Source organism: Triturus cristatus, chromosome 3_1 (genome assembly GCF_964204655.1).
Source record: "Triturus cristatus chromosome 3_1, aTriCri1.1, whole genome shotgun sequence".
Lineage (NCBI taxonomy): Eukaryota > Metazoa > Chordata > Amphibia > Caudata > Salamandridae > Triturus > Triturus cristatus.
This window is the reverse complement of record NC_140583.1, coordinates 893,103,929-893,130,735: the sequence shown is the minus strand read 5'-3', so window position 1 is coordinate 893,130,735 and position 26,807 is coordinate 893,103,929. Positions and strand designations below refer to the sequence as shown.

Genomic DNA, 26,807 nt, shown 5'->3' with positions numbered 1-26,807 from the left:
AACCTTGCAAATTCACTTAAAAAACCATAGGTTTCACACATGTTATAGTTAGCTGTACATTTCACTCGTAAAAAACCAATGAAATTCCACGTTATAGTTAGATCAGGTAACTATAACTTGCGCGACCGCAATCCACAATGTGTAATTTCAGATGTCATCATTGATGTCATGAGTGATGTCACTGACCATGTCATGAGTGATGTACTATGTGACGTCATCAGCAGTTTATTGTGGGCGCGCAAGTTATAGTTACCTGAGCTAACTATAACGTGGAATTTCATTGGTTTTTTACGAGTGAAATGTACAGCTAACTATAACATGTGTGAATCCTATGGTTTTTTAAGTGAATATATATATATACACACACATAAATATATATATACACACACAAATATATGTGTGTGTGTGTGTGTGTGCATATATATATATATATATTCACTTAAAAAACCATAGGTTTCACACATGTTATAGTTAGCTGGACATTTCCCTCGTAAAAAACCAATGAAATTCCCCCGTTATAGTTAGTAAAGGGAACTATAACTCACGCGACCGCAATCCACTGCTGACGTCAGATATTACATCACTGTATTTATTCACTTATTTACCCATTTTTTTTTCCTTTAACCTTTAGCTATACATATTTAATAAATATTTATTTTACAGAAAGACACATATGTCATCAGTGATGTAATATCTGACGTCATCAGCAGTGGATTGCGGTTGCGTGAGTTATAGTTCCCTTTACTAACTATAACGGGGGAATTTCATTGGTTTTTTACGAGGGAAATGTCCAGCTAACTATAACATGTGTGAAACCTATGGTTTTTTAAGTGAATTTGCAAGGTTTTTTAAATGCTAATTCCTAACTATAACATGTGTGAAACCTATGTTTTTTTCAGTGAATTTGCACGGTTTTTTAATTGCTAAGTTATGTATTTATTTATTTTTTTTAAGGTTTTTCACCGTGCGTGTACCGTGCGCGTACCGTGCGCTTCGCGCACCGTGCGCTCTCTGTGGGCGCACGGTGCGCTTCGCGCACCGTGCGCCCACGTTACGCCGTTCGTGTAATTTGCCCGTTTCTACCGTGCGCGCACGGTAAGCGCACTCCGCGATTTTTCGTAAAAATATTAAAAACATTTATGGCCCTTGGGAGTCCTTTGGGGACCCCCTGACAATGGCTAGGGGGTCAGGAACTGTCCACCCTGCCCCCTTTTCATGTTCTCCACCTTTATTTTTCACCTCCCTCGGACTGCGAGAGACAAAATGGCGGCCGACACTTCCTGGTTTCGACCGATTCGAATGTTTACTAAGATCTAACAACCAATCAGAATTTCGCTCACGCACGGCAGGGTGCGCTTACCGTACGGGCACGGTGCGCGCCTATAGATATATATATGCTTTTAAATGCTATTTTCTCAGAAAATACTGAACAGATTTACACCAGACCTGCAAAAGGCACATCCCTGACCTGAGGACTACCTCTCTGCCAAATTTCAAGGTTTTCTGTTCAGCCGTTCGGGCTGTAGCGCGGACTAAAGGTCCTATGGGAAAATGCATGGGGAAAACACGTTTTGGGACCCCCCCTTTTTCTCAGCCCCCGCTTGACGAATTCACCCGAGACTTTCAGGGAAGGAGCGGAGCGGAGCGCCCCACCTATTTTGAAAATTTCTGGAGGATTCGTCAATCGACGCAAAAGTTATTCCAAATAGAATGTTGCGGATTTCCTATGGAAACACGGTCCTAAATATAACTATCTACTGGCGACCGCCAGTAGATAATATATATATATATATATATATATATATATATATATATATATATATTACTTCGATTCCAATTCGGTGACAATACTCCGCCGAACAAAACAGGACACAGACCCAAAGTAAGTGCTCAATTTGTTGTTTACTCCTTCATCGCCATGACGCGTTTCAGCTCGTCAAAGCCTTGTTCACATGACATGATATATATATATATATATATATATATATAGTTTGTTCTGGGAATTTGTATCACAAGGCTCAGAATGTTGAAACAGTAGTATTACATGTTACAATGAAACATTGCAAAAATTAGGCATGCACATCAGCGAACAGAGGATTTCAATGTACAAAAACATCACGTGAGGATATACTGTTGGGTTTTTTACACAACATAAACAGGGAGATCGACATGAGAAACATGAAAAAAAAAAAACACAGTATATTTAGCCCTTCACGTTAGACCAGTGCTGGCCACAGGTTCTTAATACACACATAAAGCACTAGCCAAAAGAACAGTGATTTGGTCAGACACCAGTCTCAAAGCTTTCATGGTGAGTCAACAGATCAACCGAGAACTTCTTGCAATATAACGAATGGGTGCCATGGGGCTGGACACTCTGACCTCCTACTGCTATGGTCCTTCATTTGTTTGGTGTGTGGGGTTTAAGACCAATTATTAATGTCTAAATAATCATAACAACATTATTATTATCATCATTATTATTATGATTATGATGATGATGATTCTTATTCTTATTTTATTAATTAAAATAATAATAATAACAATAACAATAACAATAATTAGAAAAAGGAGAAGAGGGGCACTATTATTCTGTTATTATTATCATCATTATCATTATTGTAATTATTATCATTACAATAATAATCATTGCTATTGCTATTATTAGCCTTATTATTGCCATTAATATTATTATTACAATATTATCATTATTGAAGAGGTTATTATTAATATTATTGTTAACAGCACGAGCATCAGCAGCATTCACTGAAGATGAAACCAGCACTGATTCATTGCTCATCAATTCTAGTTAATGCACAGCGCTGTAATTGGTTTTCAGCCATTGACATTTGCATACAATTGTGCAATTGTATTATAAAATCTTTTTATTTTTAAAGTAACCACAAAAATTGTATGCAGTGAAAGCAATAAATAAGGTTTGTGCACACAATGTCTAAATCTCAAAAATCATTAAAGATACCACCTGGCCTTTGTCCAGATCGGGCATGTACCCAACAGCACATAGTTAAATGCACACACCACCTCACATCTATTTAGTGCTGCCCCGTGTTAATATTCTTCAGCACGTTAAAATAATTGTCTTTGTCTGTGTTCCGCAGGGTTCTGACGAAGGCAGCCTGATCGTTTAATGCTACACAATACCTTTGAATTACATGTGACACACATTCCCATTTTGAACTAATGTTATATGTTTTGGGTTTGTACACAATGGCTAACGGCAAGTTGGAAGTCGCCCTCCAAAGTATAAGGGAGCTGCTGTTTAGTGCTTGTGTGCTAGAGTGACACTACATTATTGTATTACAAACATCCACAATTGAAATATGAGATTGACAACTAGCTGTTGTTGTGTGCTTGTGCCTTGTAGCCTGCTTTAACAATGCATGGTAAGAAAAAGTGGCAGCTCTTCTGGGAACAAATATGTGATTTGGAACTCTGTAACATCTTTTCTTCAACTTAAGTGACCTACCACCTGAACCTCCGCAGAGAAGACAATGGACCAAAGGTCAGATTCTCCCTTTATTATCTATTTTTTGTGAACAGAAATGCTCCATTACAACCTATCTATGTAAACATATTTTCAAATGACTCTCACTTATGGAACCAAATAAAAAGTCATTTTAATCAGTTAGAACAGATAAAACTTCCTAAATAATAGTTTGCACTTTAGTGACAATTGCTATCAGATCAATATTCTCCTATTGAAAGAATGTGCTACAAATGATTTATGCGCAATGTTGTAATAATACATGTTTAAATCATAAGCTTGATTTGAAATTTGTAAATCTAATATTTGGAAACGGCTACATTTTTAAGAGCTTGGCCTATTTGAGAAATCAACTTGTAAACCTGCAACTGTGTAGGGGCATATCACATTTTTAAGGAGTGCTTGCCAATGAGGAGATTAAATCTCACTTTAGATTACACCATGATAGTGTTTCCTCATGTGAGGAATTCAACTTATGAGTTTACATTTACAGAGTGGCGTGCTGAGGTGGAGGATGGTTGCCCCACTGCTTAATGCAGTGTAATAAAAGGAAAGATAAAATGATAATAATTCAAGGTTATTATCATTTTATTTTTTCCAGTTGCACCGTATCAGACCAATCACAATGCTATGTTGCAGCGTTGTGATTGGCTGAGGGGAGTGTGGGAGCCCTGGTGCTTCCTACTTCCTTTTTCCCCCACAAAGCCAGGAAGAGGATGTAGGACAGGCAGCAGCCGGCCTGGTGGGCGGTAAGTGATTATTTCCTCACCACCCCGCCTCACTGCTGCTTCCAGGTAGCAGCCGCCACTGCATTTACATGTTGTAAATCACACAAAAGCTTCAATATGCTTGTGTACGTGACATGTTTTGAAAATCTGCAAGTAAATCAGTGAACGGAGCACATGGCTCTTCAATAGTTTGTGAGCACTGCATTGTATTTTATTTTATTTCAGCTGCTTCTTCCTCTGTTCTCGTCATATTTTTGTTTGTATACTTCTGACATCTGATTCTTGTACATTTATTAACAGTATTTTATTAAGAATGCTTTTTTTCTTTCAGGCTGAGGCACAAGCGCACTACGTGTTACTATCCCATTTTAATATTAATTCATTATTGGTCTCTGAAGGGTGAATTCATTACACATTTATATTATAAAGAACGTAATATTGATTGTATTCTCAAGGGTAAACTAAGAAGGGCGTGTTTTCATATTTAAAAAACCTCATATTAAAAACAATCATTTTTGAAAACTGTGTCAGTATATATTGTTTTTGATATTTCTATGAAGAGTTACCAAGTTAACAAAAAAGAGTTATTGCAGATAGAGCAAAAACATATAATCCACCTGGAGGCTTTTCACGTTGGCATTAGGAAGACTTTAATAAATGATTAACAAATTTACAAAAAAAATGGAAAGCCTTCATTAACCTCCATTTTCTCATTTGACAAAGAGGTTTTCTTGAGGAACAGTTGCTGGTGGAAAGTAATATCAGTTTTGAGTAGATACAGCTCAATTCTGAACAGGTTTCATTTTGATTCAAACTGTAGGGATACTGTTGAAGTGATAACTTCAACTTAAATAGTCTCTTCCAAATTTTGCCTATATTTCCAAGGCTTTGATCCCCTATTTCACCGCATTTGCAGATATAATTTTTATAAATCAAAATCCTATTCTGGTAATCATGCTTAAAATAAATAATGTCATTTGGTCATGCGACTTATATATATTCTAGCTGCATGCTTGTTGATTTTTAATAACAAAATGATATATGATCCATCATAATTTATAGAGCCAGTGCTATTACAGTTTAACTAAATTCATGTGCAATTGTACAATATCAAAAGAAGGTTATTAGGACAGACAATAAACATTGGCAGGTCTACAAATATATTTGTATCTTGTTAAAGAGGTCTTGAGCTTCAACTAACCAATGTTGGTTCACGTCAATCCTTTAATTTTCTAAATGGGTATTTACTGATACTTTTAATAAAATGTAGGTTGTTCTGATGAGTCACCATGAAAGCAAAGCCAAATACATCATCATTTTATAACAGTACATCACTACTAACACCTTATCGCCAACTGTGGATATAAAAATGAAACAATTCTTTCAGTAGGATATTACTTGTACACCAGGATCATTAAACAGCTTTAAAGAAATGGTGATACCTACATCAACAATCAAGAAGTCGAGCCAGCACCAGGCATTTGTGAAATACTTTTGAAATCCATACGCCACCCATTTAAGCAGCATTTCCAGTATGAAGATATAAGTGAAAACTTTGTCTGCATATTCAAGCACAATCTTAATTGTCTTTCGTTGTTCAATATAAATGTCTTCAAATGCCTGTGAATGAGAGGATTTTGTATTTGTTTATTCAAAACACTTAATTTATTTCAATAACTTGAGGCACGGTAGCAATTCAAAACAAAGTTACAATTCTAATGATAAAAAGCTGGATGTAATTATAAAATGTGAATACTAAAGGATAACATTAATAACATCCTATTTTAAAGCATACATCCAAATTAAGTGTTGGGTCAATTATTAACTTGTAGTTTCAATTATTTTGCTTACATAAATATAAAGATATTTAAAATGTAGTGCAAAAATGTAACATATGTTTTATTTTTGAATGCCTTTTAGATTACAAGGTATGATCCAAACTTGTTTTACAAGGAATTTTGGACTGTGGAAGCCAATACATGTAACTTACGTAGTCTGTTTTAGAGTTCCAAGGCCATTTGTCAAAAGTGATTTACCAGTACACAACATACGTCTGATTTAAGAATTGTATGCTTCATCTGTGCTGGTGCATTTTCTATAAGCACTGAGTTTTAAACTATGCTTGGGAGCATGCTAGAGCTGTATCTGGTGCACATTTCACCTGCTTCATATTCACAACAGAGGGGTACACTGGATTCAAAATCTTTAGTTCCACTAGGGCAGTGCAGAACAGCCACATCTTGCCCTACACATCTCTAAACACTGCCCTGGGCGACAGGAGTCAGGAGACATGTGACATTAGTACGGCACCATCATTACACCCATATGGCTTATGAGAGCCAATGCATTTGGGATGATCAGGAGTGAATAGGAGCTGTGCTCATGGTCTGACCCTCCTCTGTGTCACATTTTTTAAATGCAAACAGGACCTTAGCCCAAAACAAATTGCAGTATAAGTAGTAGATAGCATTTTTCTTGGAAGCAATCAAGTGCATGTTGTGACTTGGTTAGAGTTTGAATTGAGTTGGTTTGAATTTGCACCCACTAAAGGTTATATTGAATCGTTGAGCATGGCATCATAGGATGAGTTCCTAATGTTTTAGCAGAAGGTTAGCAGGGTGCTAATTCTTTAATTGGAACTAATTGGATGACGTATAATTGCAATGGCCATGGTTGCATACGATGGGATGAAAAGGAATGATTAATCAACTAATTTAATAAAAGTAAATAAATGTTACACTGGTATAATGTCAATGTCTGTTGAAGCTCATTAGAGCATTTCTTGCCTGCGTACTTTGCGACTTCACTCATTTGAGTGCAGCTATTGGGTTGTTGATTTTTTTGTGTTTAGTGGGATGCACACTAAGGGAGCATGACTACATACGAAAAAATGATGTGAAAGTAAGACTATAATTGTTAAAGGATCCAAACAGAAGTGTAGCTCACTGGTTAGAGGAGGCATACCCTGAAGCAGAGGTCAGACCCGGGACCAGGGTTCAATTCCTGACGCGGCAGGGTCCGGAGCCCAATTGTCCACGGACTCGATAATTCTCACTTTGGTGCCCACTCTAAGCACGAGTTCACACTATGCAGCTCTGGGCAACAAGCTTGCTTAATTTCCACAACGGCCCCCCCGCGGCGGGATGCCTGGCTTTCACCTTGGGGATGCCCAGTACGGGTTATCTCACAGGGAAAAACCAGGACGGGTTCCCAATGCAAGTGCCGAGATGCCCAAGGGTAAGTCGAGCGCTATATAAGAACACACATACATACATATACATACAAACAATATGTTACAACCTTTTAGATTATTCTCTGGTAGTTCCCAATTTTGTGCTGGAGTTTTATCCAGAGATTTCAGCAGCTTTCACACTCAAAATCTCAAGGTGAAAAAAGAGATCTGCTGTGCTCCAGCAGGCCACTCATACTGAGGTTTCTAGTGTTAGCACATTTACAAAAGGCAACGACAAACGTATGGACACATATCTGTGAAATGGCTTCTATTCTTCTAATGATGCACTTTACTCACCAGTGCACCACTGCTCATGAGGATCATAAAGATTATGAAGGTTTCAAACCAGTTGTGTTCAACTATCTTGAAACAAGTTTTTCTCAGATTCCACCACTGTTTCCATCTTCCACTTTCCACGCTGACTTGACAGCACTTGTACCTTGCGACACAACCTTGTGGATATAAAAAATAGCATTGGTAGAAGATAAATCTGTTCAATACCAATAATGAGTGAATTCGTCAATGTTAGTGTGTTTACAAGTTTGATAGACAATAAATAAATATAAAATACATTTATAACTTATGCTTCCAAAGAAGATCTACAACAAGAAACAATATCTTCTGTGATTGAAATGGAATTACAATGTGAACAATAACTAAAAACTGCTATTATATTGCTGAAGTGTAATTAGCTCAACCCTCATGGTATGTGGCCCATAATTCCTGGTTTGGCTGGTAACTCATCCAAATCATGAAGTATAAGCTGTGTGCATAATAGCACTACCATTTTTTTCCTGAGCACTATTCAGCAAGAATATCCTAACAAAATAGGCAACAGAAAAAATGCTCAGAATTAATGAAAAACATTCAAGAATTTGTGCACAAATACTTGAGGTCACTGTTATTCTGCAGTGTATGATCAAGACTTGTAATCTCTTTGGAATTTCTCCCTGAAGAAATACAAAACCATGTGGTATTAATATCTTCTGGGGGAAATGTGAAGGTGCTATTCCCATCAAACTTAAAATGGGCGCTTGAGTATGGCCATCAATTTGTGCCCCTACAATGATCCACTGAATGACAAAAATCAATCCAAAATGATGGTGGATACAAACTAAATTCTAAAAGCTATGTTTACTTACCTTTACTAAAAGAGATCCATGGAATGACATAATCTGGCCTACAGTTAAGGGCCACATTCAAAACCTTCCCAAAAAGTAGAAAACCTTGGCATTTTCTTAATTCCTCTTTTCACCTGATTAACAAACCACCTTGGTATCTAGCAGCAGCTTCTGAAAACAATAATTTCCTCCTTGGAATCTCATCTTCATGTTCCAGTTGCTAAGAACCTTTTTCAGTTATGCATAAAACATGGCAATGTTATTTCCTCACCAAACCTTTTCAATACCTCCAGCTTGCCTAGAATACAACATTTCACTTTATTCGAGGTTGCCATAAGCTTGACCACACAATACTACTTTTAAGATCACTGCATTGGTTTCCCATCCACAGTAGAGTAATTTTTAAATACATTTATCAAAAGTATCCGGACATGGTCTATGCTAAATGATCATAGTATAGACCGACCAGATGTTTGCAGTCTGCAAATCAGTTACTTGTACAGATACACCAATCTAAGCTATTCTCTTATGGACCAACACAACATTTCCATGGTGGCACCCAGTATTTAGAATTCTAAGACTTTACACAGATGCTCAAATTCTTCTTTCATTTTTTTTTTTAATTGTTAAAATCCTATCTTTTTCATTAATAGCCCTTATTTTAGTTTTTTCATCAATAGCTTTTTACACATCAGTTCGTTCTACATGAACACCATGTTTCAAAATATAGTTGCATAGTACTACGAGGCTAATTATATATGGGATTATCAAATATATATAACAGGTTTAGTGGAAAATAATCATAAAAAGTAGACCAAGTTCAGGGTTGCCTTTGATGCCATCTCTACAGGAGCCAGTCAATGAAATAAGACTGATTGGCAGAGGGAGTCAAAGAAATCATAGAAGATCATAGAGCTCTAATCAAAAGATTTCTGAATGTCGTCCAAAATGTAAATCAATATATGCTCTGTCCAAGAAACAAGATGAAGTTGAGATACTGACTGTCAGAATGGGAAATGATGTTAGGTACAGAAGGCAGGAGAAATATATGTAATTATGAGTAGTGATCTCAGGAATATATAGACTAATAAATGTGTTCCAAATGGCTTGCATTTAGTGCTTCATATATTTTTGAACTTCAGGCCCTCCTTTGGAAAACATGACCAGCGGGGAGTTGTGCTATTGGACTGCCCTTTTGTATGAGTTTGATTTTTTAGGTTTGCGTTTAGCATGAGCCCATGTACTTCTAAGTAAATTGCCTTGATCTCACAGATTGTTCAATCCCATAGTGTGTTTCCCTAACTATTGCTAAGCCTACATTGTTCTGTATACGTTTTTTCTACCCGACATATGGGGCCAGATTCACAACTGTAAACTTACACTTTTGTGTGTGTTTACGATTGTTTGCTATTCACAAAGGGATTTACGGGTCGTATATTTACGAGTGTGGAGATTCAGCACATAAAAATACCAAACTTTTATGTGTATAGACTCCCCACTTGTAAAGATACTACTTGTTATTCCCTTTGTGAATAGCCCAAAAAATTTAAACTTCCACAAAATTGTAGGTTTACCTTTGTGAAGCAGGCCCACTGATTTTTCTGAAGGACATATGTGTGACTGGTAGCAAGTGAATTGTGCATCTCTTCCGTGACAGTGGTGGAGTGACAGTTATGCAAATGGAATTAACTGTATTGTTCATTTGATAAAAACGCGTTCTTTATGAATGCATGGCCTAGTAATTAGATTTTTCAAACTTTTGTTAGGAGGATGCTATAAAGACTGAAACAATATACAAGCAGCGGTCCCTCCCTAGGAGTGTAGGAGGTCTCCCCCACATTGATGCAGAGAGAGTGATAATAAAATTGTAATAAATGATTTTATTACGATTTTATTTTTTACTCTCTGGCAAAGAGAGTGTGGGGGCAGGGCCAGTGCATCATTGCTGCTGATTGGTAGCAATGAGCAGTAGTCCCTTAGATTTGAAGTGCGCATATAGGTTTGGCCAGGTATCTTAATATGGCCAGCCTGACATGCGCAATTCAAACCTCTCCACCCCAACTGTTTTAAACAGCTGGGTTGGAGAGCAGGCACAGTCCTCCAGCCAATCTATAAGCTTCACCATGCTGCTTAACAGCATAGGAGCAGCGTTTAGATTGGCTAAAGTAGTTGGCTTTGTCAGCTCGCCCGGGGAGGAGTCTGGAGCCAGGGACTGGAGAGCGTTGAGGAAGTGCTGCAGGATAAGGTAAGTAACTTTCATGTTTTTATTTCTTAGGTGTTTAATGCATGTTTTTATGTATTTTTTAGGAATGTATGTGTGTATATTTTAAAGTTGTAACGCCTCGCCATGTTTATATGGCACCAACCGCCACTGCAATCTACCCTGGTTGAATATTATGTGTGATATTATACATAATAAGAAAGTACTGTGAATAGAGTCATTACAAAAGGCTTCTTGTGCTCATTTTTTAAACATTTACTTTACTTTTTAAATGCAACTGTACTTGCTTAATATGTAAAGACACTATAAAGAAAGCAAAGTCTGCATGTTTCGATATAAGTATTGCTTTTTACTTATGTTTTAATTTATGAAGTGCAAATCTAACTCAAGCAGGATTTAGAGTGCTCCAAACTTGCCAAATAACAGAATAAATACAATTTAGGTGCAACATCGAGGCATTATATGTTACAACAAATTGAGTAACCATATAAAAATATTTTTTGATCATTGGGAAGTGGCAGAAAAGAGAGATAATTTTACGGTGAAACTAAAAACAGGGTTGCATATAATGATTTAGAAACAGTGGATATAGGGGAATGTACAGAGTAACGTTTGAGCAAAGTTTATCTAATACGTATGAGTAGCTGAAACAAAGAGAAAGGTGACGGCAGAGTCACAGAAAGACGTCAGTGGACAGTAAAAGAAAACAATGAAACATGTTTGTTACTAGGTGGGCAAGCAGCTTAAGAGATGTTGTTTCTAGGTGGGAGAGAAGTGTAGATTATCTTTTCTGGGAAAAAGAACAAATTATTTCTTCATGATAATGGAGAAAGGGGGGGGGGTTTCTGATGTGAACTGTAAGTGTAAGTGCAGAGACTGAGAAGGGCCTAGCCAGAGCGTTCTTTTTGATGGCATGTGCCTGACGTTCCTGATTTCCTGTAAATGAAACCTAGTTTATCTGGCTACAGCTAGGATGGACTAGTTACTTGCCTTTGATAACACCTTATCGGGTAGAGACAGGATCCAGCCTCAGATTCCTTATTTTAGAATCCTCCCCAAGTGCCAGACTGGATCCAGAATTTATTTTCAGTAGCACCTCTGCACGTCAGTGGAGGGCTTAGAGCGACTCTGTAGCAATGTCATCTCCGAATGTAACTTCAATGGAGTCCATATAAGCCATACCCGACGCGCTGACATCAGTTTCCATTGTGAATATTTTGGCACCAACAAAGCAGAGTCACTTAGTGAAACCGTCTCTGGAAACAGTTTGCCTAAAAGAGAAAACCATGAAGCAACAAGTACAGGGCCCTCCGTTCACCGAGTAGGGATGATGGGTGGGTCGAAAAGGGAAAACATACGAATATATCTCTTTACAATGCACGCTTTAGATCGCATGCCATTACAACAAGGTCGTTACAACGACCGCCTTGTACAACACGAACCATTACATCGCAAGTCGTTACAACGACTTGCTGTAGGGGGCAGAAGGTGTTGCACAAACTGGAGTAGGAATAGAAAGTTATACTATTCCTAAATCCAGAGCGCCCCCTACAGCAAGTCGTTGTAACGATTTGCGATGTAATGGTTTGTGTTGTAACAACACGATCGTTGTAACGACCTTGTTGTAATGGCATGCGATCTAAAGCATGCATTGTAAAGAGATATATTCATTGAAAAGAAATCTACAGCTAGATCCTGTCTCTACCAGATAAGGCATTACTGAAAGTAAGTAACTTGTCCATCTGATAGAGACATCTATCCGCAGATTCCTTATCTTAGAATCAAATACCCAAGCAATACCATCCTTGGAGGATGGACTGTAAACTGACATCACCAAAGATGCCTAAATAGGAGCAGCAGGTCTAAAAATATAAAAGGGACTTTACCATCCAAAAATGACCGGTGAAGCAGATGCTCACTGAAAGGACGATCTACACGAAGGACTATGGAAAGGAAAAATCAAGCGGTAGAAAGAAGCTGTAAGAACAGACTCCCATGAGACCACAAAGCAAGATGTGTTCCAGATTGCTGTAAACAAAACCTGTGACTGACAGTACAATTGAGAAGAAAAGTACCTGAGGTAAGCAGGAACACCACATCAGGTGTAACCCTGGAAGGGAGAGAGCACTACGCCCTATGAAGGTGGACAGGAGTCAAAACAAGGGTAAACAAACTTTCCCCGACAACCCTAGTACAACGAAGAGTTAAGACTCCCCACCACCATGACTATCTCTGAACTGGCATAAGGCTGAGTCGGGATGCACACCAAAAAGGAAGGCCCCATTAAAAGGCTTGTTAATTAAAGTAGTTTGCGCAGCCTCGGAAAACCTAGAAGTATGCAACCATGCATGCAGGCGAAAAGCTATTGAAGAGGCCATAGCCCAACCAACAGAATCGGTGGTATCCATACCACAGCAGATGCTGAGAGTGGCAGCTTGTTGCCCATCACATACCAGGGGAACAAGACCATTCCAGGCTTTCTACGGAAGGGAGGGCAAGTGACGTTCCACTTAGTCCCACAAAGTGTGGGAGAAGTGAGCAAGGACACAAGATGTGCCCTGAGAGATCAGGGCGTTACAGCAAACAAATGATGGACGGATTGCTGACAATGCAATCATTCTCCCCCAGTCAAAAGATCTGGGTTAAATCCATCGTTCTTTTGCCCACTGAGCCACCCCAGTTTGGACCCAGCCATATGCAAATCAGTCTTTACCCTGTGCACCATGGGAACAGTCCAGACCGAACTGTCAGGCCGGGTCCTCCCTGTACCGGAAACAAGCATCCTGGGACCGCTTTCTGGATATGTCACCCTTCTTCAGCCAGGCTAGCTTGAATCCAGTGGCACAGTGAGCAAGGGACCCACGTCTGGGCATACCCATCCAACTTAGGGCATAAAGTGTTACAGCAAACAAATGATGGACGGAATGCTGACAATGCAAACATTCTCCCCCAGTCAAAAGATCTGGGTTAAATCCATCGTTCTTTTGCCCACTGAGCCACCCCAGTTTGGACCCAGCCATATGCAAATCAGTCTTGACCCTGTGCCCCATGGGAACAGTCCAGACCGAAATGCCAGGCCAGGTTCTCCCTGGACCGGAAAAAAGCATCCTGGGACTGGTTTCTGGGTATGTCACCCTTCTTCAGCCAGGCTAGCTTGAATCCAGTGGCACAGTGAGCAAGGGACCCACGTCTGGGCATACCCATCCCACTTAGGGCGAAAAGTGTTACAGCAAACAAATGATGGACGGAATGCTGACAATACAAATATTCTCCCCCAGTCAAAAGATCTGGGTTAAATCCATTGTTCTTTTGCCCACTGAGCCACCCCAGTTTGGACCCAGCCATATGCAAATCAGTCTTGACCCTGTGCCCCATGGGAACAGACCAGACCGAACTGCCAGGCCAGGTCATCCCTAGAGAGATCAGGGCAGCACTGGAAGTAGAGAAAATATGCCTATCACAAGCATCAAATTTCCTGGGCTTTCTCTCCGGAGCGACAGGAGTGAGAAAATAAATATTTTGGGTGGCTAAAGAAGTTTGAACAACAAAGTTCCTAATAGTGGGATTTCTAAGGAGACAGGAGGGTTCCCCAGGGGCAGGGTGATGCCTGTGAGAAATACAGCAATCCACAGGGAGCCCTCTTTCAGGTTTAGCCCAAGCACAAAGCAGGAAATCGAAAAGCCAGTCACTATAAGGAAGTACAGGCTCAACGTTAGACTGCACAGGATGTAGAATGCCAACTAAATAGTCTGTTTACAATTCCACAGAAGGAAGTTGTCAATCCAGTGCGACCAAAAATCAATTGAGCATGTTCGCCAGAGAGGAAACTCGCCTCCGTAGCCAAACTAGGAAGAGACAGGAGGCTGGAGAAGATTGCAAGAAACTGGTGTCACCCAAGTCAAGTAATCAGTTAGACTGCATAGTGGGTGGAGCCCTATCCAAAATGGGAGGGGGACATACCACACCGTCTGTAGTACTTCCACAACCGTGGTCCTCAGAAGGAAAAACCAGAGGAAGGGAGTCTGAGATGGTCAGCTCCATAGGCGCCGCATCCGATGCCATAACCGAAACCGGTCAAAATTGAAAGGGAGACCCTCAATGTCGGAAGGAGCATCAATCTGTGTTGACGGCAACACTATGGGAGCCAGTAGACAATGACCCAATGCTAACATCGGAATTGACAGACCAGAAGCAAGAGCCAAAGGTGAGAGCCTCAAAGGGCTGTGCACCGGTGTCACTAAGGTATCAGACACAGGAGGCCGATCTGAAGTCGGGGGAGAAACCACCTGCTGGGGCACAGGCATAACCTCATGCACTTCCGTGGAGCCCGAGGGCTCTCCAGAGGGAAGTGACAATCCAAAAATAGAATGAAGAGTTTGAGAATATTGTCTCATCTGGGTCAAAGACGCTCCGGCCCCAGGATAGGTAGGGAGACTTGGTACGGACCCATGCCCGACATTTCAACAGAAGAGTGGAGACCAGCGGCAGGCAACTAAAGCTGCGGCAAAGCGACAATGACTGTCAGCACTGAGACTTACCTCCGGATGTTGAAGGAGAATGTTGCCCACGGGAATGTCTCCTAACGTGGAGGCACAGTCAGTCCGGAGAGAACTTTGGATATCGAGGACAACGAGAAGACTTTGATGACTGTGACATCCACACTGCAAGGAGCTTCATATGTCTTTCCCTTCATCTTTTTGTTTGGGGCTGGCGACAGGAGTTGCACTCTTCGGAGTCATGCTGCTCACTCAGGCACCACATGCAAACCGAGTGAGGGTCTGTGGCGGACATTTGTTGTCCAGAGGACTCACAAGTCTTCAACCCCAAGGACAATGAAGAAGGGTTAAAAAAGGGCACACTGCTCCGTTGATGAAAAGACGTTAAGTAGGCCGAAAAACAGCTGAAGGAACTGCAGTGCGGATTTGCATTGTTAGCGCAGAAAAGAAGGAACTTACACCAACCATTGGGGGAGGGCTTATATGGACTCCGTTGATAGGTACTGCTGAAAAAATATTTCAGGATCCAGTCTGGCACCTAGGGAGGATTCTAAAACAAGCATTGGCATGGCCAATAGGTCTCGCTTTTGGGACCTTATAAGTATTTAGTTATGCAGCACAATATCCTTGATGCAACCTTATTAACTGTTGCATGGTTAAACACTTATAAGGTCCCAAAGGCCAGACCTATTGGCTATGCCAATTCTTGTTTTTTTTCTTATTTATTTAGGTTCCAAGCTGGTGGATGCCACTTCGTATCAGTAAATTAAAAAAAAATACATTTTATTACCGTGAAAGAGCATTTTAGAATGCAGAGCAGCCCTACAGCTAATAGCGTCTCTGGGAGCTCCGACAAGGTAAAACAAAAACTTTTTTAAAAGACCGTGAGAGTGGTGGAGCAGGTAGGGCCTAAGCAAAGGGAAGTGGGACAGCAAGGTAGTAATGGAACACACACAAAGTGCTTTTTGAAATGCTGAGCAGCCCAGCAACAAACGGCAGCTACTGGACCCTCCATCAAAATTAATAATAAAACATCCTATTTATAGGATTGCATGAGGTTGCACAATGGAGGAGTGCGTTATAGGTGAGGGAAGACGAAACAAGCGGGAGGGATTATGTGGAAGCAACACGTGAAAGGCAGAGAGAGGGAAACACATGCACTCTTAAAGAGTGTTACCGAAAAGAACTAAGTAGTTCAATAAATGTGAAGCAGTGGAGGGTATGAGTCAGTAAATGAAAATGATGCAAAACAAGCTATGATCCAGTGAAACCCAGAAACAAGAGACTGGAAAAAGGACCGTTTGGGATGTGGGGACTGAAACACACATCAATCCAAATGATGCTCTCTTCCCCTCTCAGTTTCAAACACAGAAAGACCACAGGATGCTCTTTGAACCTAGCGACAACCTTCCAAATTTCAAAAGGCACCAGCCTTCTCTCAGGTGCCACAAAATTGTACATATACTTGCAAACCTGACCTAGTACTTCAGGCTCTCAATAACTTATAAAGAATCTCTCAAAACAGACAAAGTGAAGTTATATGCTGGTCAACAGGCAAAGAGAGCTGCCAATGAGAACAAAAACAAATTCCCAGGTATTTTCAGACTGTCTTGGTATCAGAGTTCATCTGAGAGCATTAGATGCCTGCTTTCCAAAGCAAAACATATATTTTTTCACAAGGTTGATAGACCTACGGAAACCTAGCATCTTCTAGAAAAAAGATTGACAGGGAAATTTGCTTAAAAAAAACCCACAATAGTGGCCCATACGTCAATTGGCGGCTGTGCAGCTGAAGATGTTCAAATACTACAATATTACATTTTTGGCTGCACAGTTTTATAGTGAAACGCAGTCCCAGGGACCCAACGCAAACACCTAGTCAATGGCAGTATAGTACAAGCGCATCCCGTCAAAAATAGCAAGTGGCCTGCAATCACTGCTGTAGTAATTGATTATGCCCCTGGGCACCCAGTGGCTATGGATGCTGACTCAGCCCGGAGCAGAAGGCTGTGGATCCGAGCAGTTATTTCAGGCATGGCACAGACCACAGAGCAGGGCGCGCATTCAGCTAAAAACACGTACAGTTGCAGCACAGAGCTCGACCACCACTCTGAGGGGCCTTTTAGCTGCACGTCACAGTAGTTGAAGATCTCATCACTTTGGTCTCTGTGAATCGCCCAAAAGAGGATTAATCAATTTAGTGTTATCGAACATGCATTGTATACTAATTGCATGCCAGTGTCTTTCTGGCAGGGACTAAAATGCTGGTGAAATGGCAAGCTTCCTCACCAGCACACCACAGAATTCAGTGGGGAACCTTCGATCCACAGCTGTGCTGCAGTCTGTGGTTTGTACAGGACATGGTGGTGGGGAGCAGTAGTCAGTTGGAGTCAGGGATTGGAGAGGGATGGGGCAGGGGAGAAACAATGATTCCTCAGAAAACACAGGTAGGCGCAGAAGAATACATGACATTAAGTGTGAAAGCAAGAAAGGCACCAATTGAAAGAAAGGATTTCAATAACAGCCCAGACAAGAAAGAACCGATGCAGGGAGTTGATAAAGTGTTCAAAGGATGGAGAGGGGAGTGTTTATCTCAAACGTGGGGAAAGGAAGTTTGCGCAACTAAGATGGCACAAACGGAAATAACGTAGAGAGTAAGGCAGGGAGGAGAACACACGAGGGATGCACTAAGTGAGGAGTCCAATTATAAGGATGGCATCAAGGAAACGAGACATAAAACAGAAGCTGCCCAAAGAGGAAATAAGGCGTGCAATGAGCTCCGTGAAAGGACGATGAAGACAAGAGAAAAGCACGAAGGGAGCAAGACCAGACACCAAGAGGAGGGAAAAAGCAGAATGTGGTGATAAAGGAGGGGAAGGTTGGATATACTAAGGTGAGTGGAGGGAATAGTGGCATAGACTAGAGCGGAGAACGGTTTGAGGTGAACCGCAAAAAATACTCCCAGTTCTAAGTACTAGTACGTGCAAGAAGGCTGCCCACACTATCAAAATAGCTGGTCTAATGCTGCCACTGCACATTTCAGTACAAAAGAAAAATATATATGCCAAGATAATGGAAGTATCTAATACATATTGCCCTTACCTGTATGCTACTAATCACCGTTACATGCAGATATAGTAGACTGTAAACTAAAGGACACTTGTGGGAAGGGAGTGTGTGCACAACATTTGAGAATGCAGTAAATGTTTGGAGTAAATAGATATAAAAAAGAAAATAAGAAAAGTCTATGGCTGCAACTGGTAGAGATTCCCCCAAGCTGGGCTATCTTAGTTCAGCATGGTTACAAAACATGGCCTGTTGTTGATGAGAAATTCCACCCTTGTCTGTTATCCCAAAGAGACAGATTTCTAACATTGGAACATGATGAAATGGAGTGATGGGTGAAATTGGGGTGGAAGAGCTACCGCCAAAGAGCACCTTTGTAGCCAGGACCAATCTAGTGAAACTGTTCAAGCAAACCAATTCCCCAAACGGAAAAAATCATTTTGGCAACCTCTACCATAAATATCAGAAAGGGAATCTGGACGGTTCCTTGCTAGTGCACAGAGTTTGGTATAAGACCATTCATTAATACAATTCACGGGAAGTAAGGGGCTGAGATGACTTAAACCTGAAAGAATCCAGCCAATGGGTAAAAGGCTTATTCAGGTTTCCTAGCAATAGGTGTTCTAACAAGACCTGCCCTCCAGGACCCGACAAGCAAAGGTGGGGTACCAAGTTTTGGAAAATCTTTAACGGTATAATAGTTCTTTAAAAATAAAATTGCTTTTGGAAAGGCACTTGCCTGGCTGCCTCTTAAATGTGTGAAATCCTTGTTGGGAATCTACTGCTCAGGAAAAAGACTGTCGCATCAGGTTAAGGAGGATACCAAGAGACACCGGTTAATGGAGTGCGATTATTATTAGTAATTGTTACATCTCTTATTGGCTTGGAGTTAAGCAGCCAATGCTAGGAATATGATGAACTACATCGTCAGTGTAATCAATACACTTACAGTAGCACCAGCAGCAGTCGGGCCGCCCGTAAACAGGCCTTCTATCGAGAGACAATTACACTGCTCTGCACTGCTAATGAGGGCACGAGGCATGCAGGGAGCAGCAGGGCGGGGGCGAGCATCAATCACTGGGGGTGAGGTCATAGAAGAGGGGGAGCAGAGGGCAGGATGAGATGAGAAGCAGATGAGAAGAATGATGTGGTAGGAGGAGAGAAAGGAGAATCGAGCATAAGCTAAAGGCAGGGATGGAGAGATAAAGGGGTAAAGAGCAAGGCAAAGGGAGAGGGAGAAATAAGATGAGAACAAGCCAGCGAGACATGGATGGGCACGCGGGAGAACATGCAAAATGAGTGGACGTGGTAAAAGGGATAGCGAGGGCCTAAGAGGAAGTTCATTCATTGTGCAGGGGACAGCGAGAGAGTAACAAAGGAAATACATCAAGTTCCTGGGGCAGAGGAGAGAGAAAGCTAAAACATGAGTATGAAAGTAAAGCATTGGAATCTGCTTAAAAAAACACGAGCAGCTGGCTATTGGGTGAAGAGCAAGGCAAAGAAGACAAGCGGCCGTGCGGCGGCAAAAGTGATCGCGCTCGCGATCAAACATCAAAGCGGCCGCAAAAGTGAAAGTATTCGCTGCAAGCGCGGCGCAAGCGCCCGGGCACATGCACTGTAGCTCTAGGCTGGCCTGGTAGCACTTTTTGGAGCACTCTCAATAAGTCTCGCGAGACCAGCGCATGCTCTGGGTCGGGCGAGACCTAAAAAGGAAACTATCTGTATAAGATGTGACCTTTTTCATGGGAGTTTTTCAAATAGTAAAAGGCCTAGGGATTAAGCTAAGTGACATCAGCAGCTTTAGTGCACTGATCCAAGATTGGTTTGTGGCAACATTGTGATCAGGAGTGAAAAAGTTGATTTTCACATATCAGTGCTTCATCCATGTTTGTGTGGATTCCAAAAAATATTTTAGATAGGTATTGGATTCAGGAAAGTTAGGTCTTTATCAATACCTGAGTAAGATTCATGCACTGATGAAATGAAACACCTAGACCCACAAGTAGTTCTCTTAAAGGTTCAGGATTTCCAATAAAAATATTTTTGAATTATTGGGTCCAGTGAATCTTCCATCACTTGTCTACATTGCTGTCGGGCTCTGCACATTTCTCCCATGAGAGGGTGATGACTTGCAGTTGGGTCTGAAGGAGAGGTGCTCTGATTAAGCCTGCTGGGTATAATAACTTTTTGATGAATATATCTGGCTGTGGAAGTGTTGACCCAATGTTTGCTAATGCAGGCATTCAAGTTACTGTGGATGTGGCAGGCTGGAGGGCTTACCTGCAAGCAATGGAACCATAAACCACCAACCAAGCAAATGGAAATGAGGTAGCATGCTCTGCTGGTGTCATCTTAGTATCCACTCCAGGGCTTACTTACAACCAAATGCTTGTGCATATCGAGGGAATAAGATGTTCAGTCCTCTAATCCAAAATTGCAGGGTTTACAAATAGTATCCATGTCTAATACACAAGCCATCATCATAGCTTTAGTAATTCCTGTACATCATTGTCTCCTCTTCTTATGCATCACTTCCAGGTTTCTCTTTGTTTAGGAGACAAGGCGCACACTGAAATTCAGTGTAATGCATTTCTCAATTAAATCTTGATCCATATGTTCTCTATTTTTGCAACATTTCTCCTTTTTATCAATCAATCAATCAATCAATATGAACTTTATTCGGATAAAAACAAAATATCCATAAAAGTACAATTAAAATATCATTCAAAATTAATAAAACCAAAATTTCAGACATTTAAAACAGTTAAATTAACCGGGGTGCATAGAATTGCGGATACGCACCACCGTTTTTAAAAAGGATCCCACTCAAAAACATAATTCATCATCACTTATAGCTAGCACCATCCCGTAGGCTGCCTTATACTCAGTGACATGTTGAGTTTTAAAATATGGGATCAGAAATTTTTTAGTGGAGGATAAGTAATAGGAGCAGAAGAATAGGTAGTGTAACATTGATTGCTTATGTGTATTATCGCAAGGGCAATGTAAAAGGTCAAATTTGGCAGTAAAACCAATCGGAAATGACAACAAATATTTCATTATGTCTGTCCTTAGCCTGATAAGTAAACCCCTTTCCCAGCAGCCAATAGGTTTTAAAAGATATCTAGACACAGCTGGGGTCACATTCTCGATTTGCATATATCTGGCAACTGAAGTTTTATTACACTCAGTTGCTAATCTTATTTCTTTGTATGAGACGTAAAGAGTTTTTTCCAGAGTTTTAATACTGGTGGAGCTATGATCTAAAGGGTTTAGAAAAAGCTATTCCATATTCAAGCTACTTAAACTTTTGTAGACTCCTGCCAACCACGGTATGTCCATCCCTTTATCACATTTTAGACAATCTCAAATTATCTCCCTTGTCAATTGTGAAGCTGGATTCTTCCAAATTCTTAGCCAAAACAAAGTCGGGCGAGCCTTAATAAAATCCTCTATGTAGGGTAGATGGAGTTCACTATGGCCAGCATACGTAGAGGAGAAAAATGGTGCGCCCAAGACTTTGCGACAAAATCTGTTCTCTTCGCGCTGGATGGGCGTGCTAATCGTATTCCCCCAAACCTCCGCCCCATATGCGGCAGTTGGTGTGCATTGTAATATATAGATTTTAACAATGGAAGGCACTACCTCTATGTTTCTTGGCTTAGGTAGCCTAAGTATGGTATTAATAGAGTTAATAAACTTCCTTTTGCAGTGAGCTACATGGTCGTTCCATAATCCATTAGATGCAAATACCAACCCAAGATATGGGAACGTGCAAGTGCTTAATAATTGATTAGAGTTTATAACAATTGAAAGGTTAGAATATTTCTTGGACCCACATGACATTAAAAACGATTTTTTAAAATTGGTACATAAATCCAGAGTTGCCATAAACTTCACAAAGCCCTGAACCAGGGCGAGTAAAGCTTTAGGGGTGCGCCCCATTAGAACCGCATCGTCAGCATATAGCAATGCAGGGATTTTCTTTCCACTAATAGTTGGGACGTCTTTAGTTCAGAGATTTGGTTAAATCGTTAATATACAAAATAAATAAGAGGGGGGCCAAGACACAGCCCTGTCTGACCCCCCTTCCAACTTCAATAGCTTTAGAGATCTCACCGTTCCTACTAATGCGCACCCTGGCTTTTAGGTCTCTGTGCAAATATGCCAAAAAGGAGACTAATGAATCGTCTAGGCCAAGATTTAAAAGAGTTAACCACAGCCGAGATCTATTTACAAAGTCATAGGCCGAAGTAAGATCCATGAATGCCAGGTACACAGGTGTCTTCTTGGCTATATTATATTTACTAATAATCAGGTTGAGGTTAAGGCACTGTTCCACAGTGCCGACCTTACTCCTAAACCCCAGCTGACATGGGTGTAAAACCTGGCATTCCTCAGCCCATGACTTAATCCTATTGAATAACACCCTCCTCAAAATTTTCAGAGTGTTGTCAATGAATGATATTGGCCTGTAGCAACTCGGGTTTGACCGGTCCCCCTTCTTAAAAATTGGGACTATAGTGCTATAGGACCATGTTTCGGGAATGGATGAGTTTGTCAAATTGTTAAAAACATTTACAAGTAGTGGTGCCCAGAAGTCGGGATAGCTTTTGATGAGGTCACTCGGGAGACCATCCGGTCCAGGAGCTTTGCCCCCCAGACTTTGAGTAATAGCCTCTTCGACTTCAGATAATTCAATCTGAATCTCGGTGGTGTATATGTACTCCTTTTTGGATTCACAGAGGTCCGGGGCGGCATAGATCTTGCTAAAATGAGCCTCCCAAGACTCACTAGAGATATTACAACTAATCGGTGAGGCTGTATTTCCCATGGATTACATGTCTTTAACAGCCCTCCAAAAGTTCTTACCATTTTTCAATACATTTGCCCGCACAAGGTTAGCCCAGTGGTCATTAATGAGCTCCCCCTTCCTACATATAATAGCTTTTTTATAACTTCTCCTAAATGATGACACAAGAGAGCTAACTCTGGGTTTACTTACAAGTGCCTTTCTTAGTGCTCTGTTAGCCGCAGAGCAATCTGCGTTAAACCAGCCTGGATCAGGATTAGTGTTCCTATTTGGCTTGGACAGTATGTTTTTAATACCAGAACAGAGCTCTGAGAAGGCATCAACTACCTCTGTGTTACGTGCACTATATGTCAGACAGGTGTTGACAAAATTCGGGTAAAGTTTTATCATCGTTTCAAATAATACATTGTTATCAATGCCGGGCCACACAAGTCTGAGATTATCAGTTGTTGTCGTTAAATCACTTGCCCCATACGTGCAATCATATGTTGGACGGCGTGTGAAGCTTCGGATAGTGCTAATAGGGTTATGGTCTCCTTGTATTGTTGAAATTACTTCAGCCCTTAGCACATGGCTTTCAAGGGAAGCGGTTATGAAGATATAATCAATGGTGGAGGTTGAACCTCGGCTTCTATAAGTTGGTACTATACGTCCGTCAGTGAGAGGCGCGGCTGCAATCTCCATGGCATTAAGAAAATTGTGCGAGCTTAGCAGGTTCACTAACTGCTCTCCTCTTTTACTCAATGAACCATTGGTGGTAGGCCGAATGGCCAAATAGATATCCCTTGGAATCTTAACATTAAAATCGCCGCCTAAACATATACCCTTAATTAGGGCACCACAATTGTCTATTTGTAATTTTAAAATAAAATTAAACAACTCAGAAAAGTTCATATTGGGAACGGTTTTAAAATCATCATTATAAAAGTTGATCAGGTAGAGTGAAACCCCCCGGGTATAGAGGGTTACTTGGAATTTATCGCTATTTGTGTGCAAAATTCTGGCACCACCGCCTGCCTTGATATTTATCCAAGTAGAAAGGCCACCAATGGGCCTTCCTAATATGGGGATGGGGGACAGGATGTTAAAACATTCGACACCCTCCATAAACAACTCCTGGGTCACCCAAGTTTCTTGAAACATTAAAATATCCTGACTACTTATTAACCCCTTCCAGTCTGGTAAATTTAACTTAGATGCCAGACCGGCAACATTCCAACTCAATATTTTAAGTGTCAGGTCACCGTTCCTTATAGTTGATATATCAGGTTTACTAGACTGAAGACATTTTTGGGTCGGTACTAATACTGGTACATCAGTTAATACTTCACTCGTTAACGGAGTGGGCAGTCAATCTTGACAATCCAAACCTGATAATGGTGTAAATCTATTGGATGTTGGAATAGAATTATGCGGGTTGGGACGAAATGCCTCAAATGTGGGTTTATAAAAGTAGCCTAAGGGTAGTGCCCATATGCTGGTGCTATGATCTGTCTGCTCCATCTGTGATGATAGTATGGTTTTTGCCACTAATTGCCTACGAAAGTTGATAATTATACAGTCCCCCTTAATAGATTTGGGGGATGTGCCCAGCCAACCCACTCGTCGTACCATAATGATGTTCTCAATTAGGGATGGCCTAAATCTCCTATGTTTGGAGAGCCAATCAACGCACTTACAGCGTAGTTGCTCCCAAGATTCTATCTGATCTTTCCTTAGAGGGGGAACGCCTGCTAAAACCACAACATATGGGCAAGCCTCCGGGGGTAGGTTTAACACCACACTGTTACCCTCATTATGGGTCATAGAGATTGGGTCAGTATCACCTTCTTGTTGTGTGTTGTCCATACTGTTACTAGAATGTGGAGAGAGGGGAACGTTGGTGACAGTTGTCGTATTGTTTGTCAAGTTACCATCATTGGTTCTGGTAGTATATTCCAAAGGCCTTTTTGCCCCCATAATACCCCTCATATCGAGACACGTGCGAATTCTATTGCATGTCACACAATCGTTAGCTCCCAAATTTAGATTGGGTGGAGCATGGGTATTTTGGTGAGAGGTGGGGATATTAATGATGGGTGCATTTTGTACTTGCTTTCTAGCGCTGGTAGAATCAGGTGCCTTGACATCAGCTTGGGAGACAGTATTCATAGTTTGGGGTGCAGGCTGTGCGTGTTGAACAGGCTGGACAACAGAAATACGATCTTTTAGTGAGGAAAGAAAATTATCAAGAACAGGCTTAACACAATCAGTAATACTGTTAATTAAGTGGTTGATATCAATTGCCCTGCTGCAATTGTCATTATCGATAATAGGAAACTGAAAGTCATTCTCAGTCTGGGTTCCAATCGAATGATAAAGCGATTCAATCAGTGGGACATGCACAAGGGCCTCAACAGATGTTTGATTAGAGGATGAACGAATCCACAAATTGAGAGTTGTGCGGGTAGAGCATGGGCGAATTAGTTGTTTTCTCCTCACACTCACTGTCTTTCCTGTTTTCCTTTTACGTTTTGCCCCTAAAAGGGGGGCGTTAGCTGTTACAGAATTTGACTCAGGTAAATCTGGTATGATTACAACACAGGCCTCTTCACAAGCCAGAACGGGAGCATCAGAGTCGCTTGTAATTAAGTCAGTGGCTTCGACAATCGGTCCTAAGAATTGCACAGATTGCCCTAAGCCAAGGGAGAGACGCCTCTCAGTGAGCTCGATTTCATTGCTCACAATGCTGATGGCCCTTTCCAGCATACTTTCAATGCTCGTTGTGGCCGATTTAGCAGCCGGCGGTATCGTGCGCCTCCCCAAGGTTACTATAGTGATACTGTGATACTGTGAAAACAACACGAATGATATAAATAGATGACAATGGCCTTTGCTCACCTGTAGATCAACCTCAGAAGTGTCCAAATGAAAGAGTAGTGGCCCAGTCCAGTCTCCTCCGGGCACTGACGGGCAAGGAAGGGCCCGCCCTTGGCCCGGGCTTTGCCCGGGCGCGTCTCGCGCTGCTATGTATTCTGGCGCTTTTCAGCGCGTGTGCAGCAGTGTCTCCTCCCTCCAGGGAGTGAAGGATCCTGGGTTAAGAAGTCCCCCGAACAAGCAGGCAATGGCAGGCAGTAGCGAGTAGCGCGTCCCGCGCTACGGTGTGTTCTGGCGCTTTTTCGGCGCATGTGCAGCAGTGTCTCCTCCCTCCAGGGAGTGAAGGATTCTGGGTTCAGAAGTCCCCGAACAAGCAGGCAATGGCAGGCAGTAGCGAGTAGCGCGTCCCACGCTGCGGTGTGTTCTGGCGCTTTTTCAGCGCGTGTGCAGCAGTGTCTCCTCACTCCAGGCAGTGAAGGATTCTGGGTTTAGAAGTCCCCCGAACAAGCAGGCAATGGCAGGCAGTAGCGAGTAGCGCGTCCCGCGCTGCGGTGTGTTCTGGCGCTTTTTCAGCGCGTGTGCAGCAGTGTCTCCTCCCTCCAGGGAGTGAAGGATTCTGGGTTCAGAAGTCCCCCCGAACAAGCAGGCAATGGCAGGCAGTAGCGAGTAGCGCATCTCCTTTTTAGCTTAAGATGAATTGGGCCAAAAAATGATGAAGACAGAGCAAGTTGCTTCATCCCCATGTGCCTGGTAGGAATTGTTGTTCCAT

The 26,807-nt window shown here is 41.4% G+C and overlaps 1 protein-coding gene across 6 annotated transcripts in view; it reads right to left on the bottom strand.

The window, feature by feature from the left end:
* LOC146861244 (sodium channel protein type 2 subunit alpha-like) overlaps nt 1-26,807 on the bottom strand; it is a 905,823-nt gene that overhangs the window by 251,989 nt on the left and 627,027 nt on the right. For all 6 annotated transcript variants that reach the window (XM_085645403.1, XM_085645408.1, XM_085645407.1 and 3 more), the window contains exons 19-20: nt 7,763-7,917; nt 5,680-5,853 (exon numbers count right to left, since the gene is read on the bottom strand). In XM_085645403.1, coding sequence (XP_085501529.1) covers nt 5,680-5,853; nt 7,763-7,917 — 329 coding nt within the window. The remainder of the gene's footprint in view (nt 1-5,679; nt 5,854-7,762; nt 7,918-26,807) is intronic.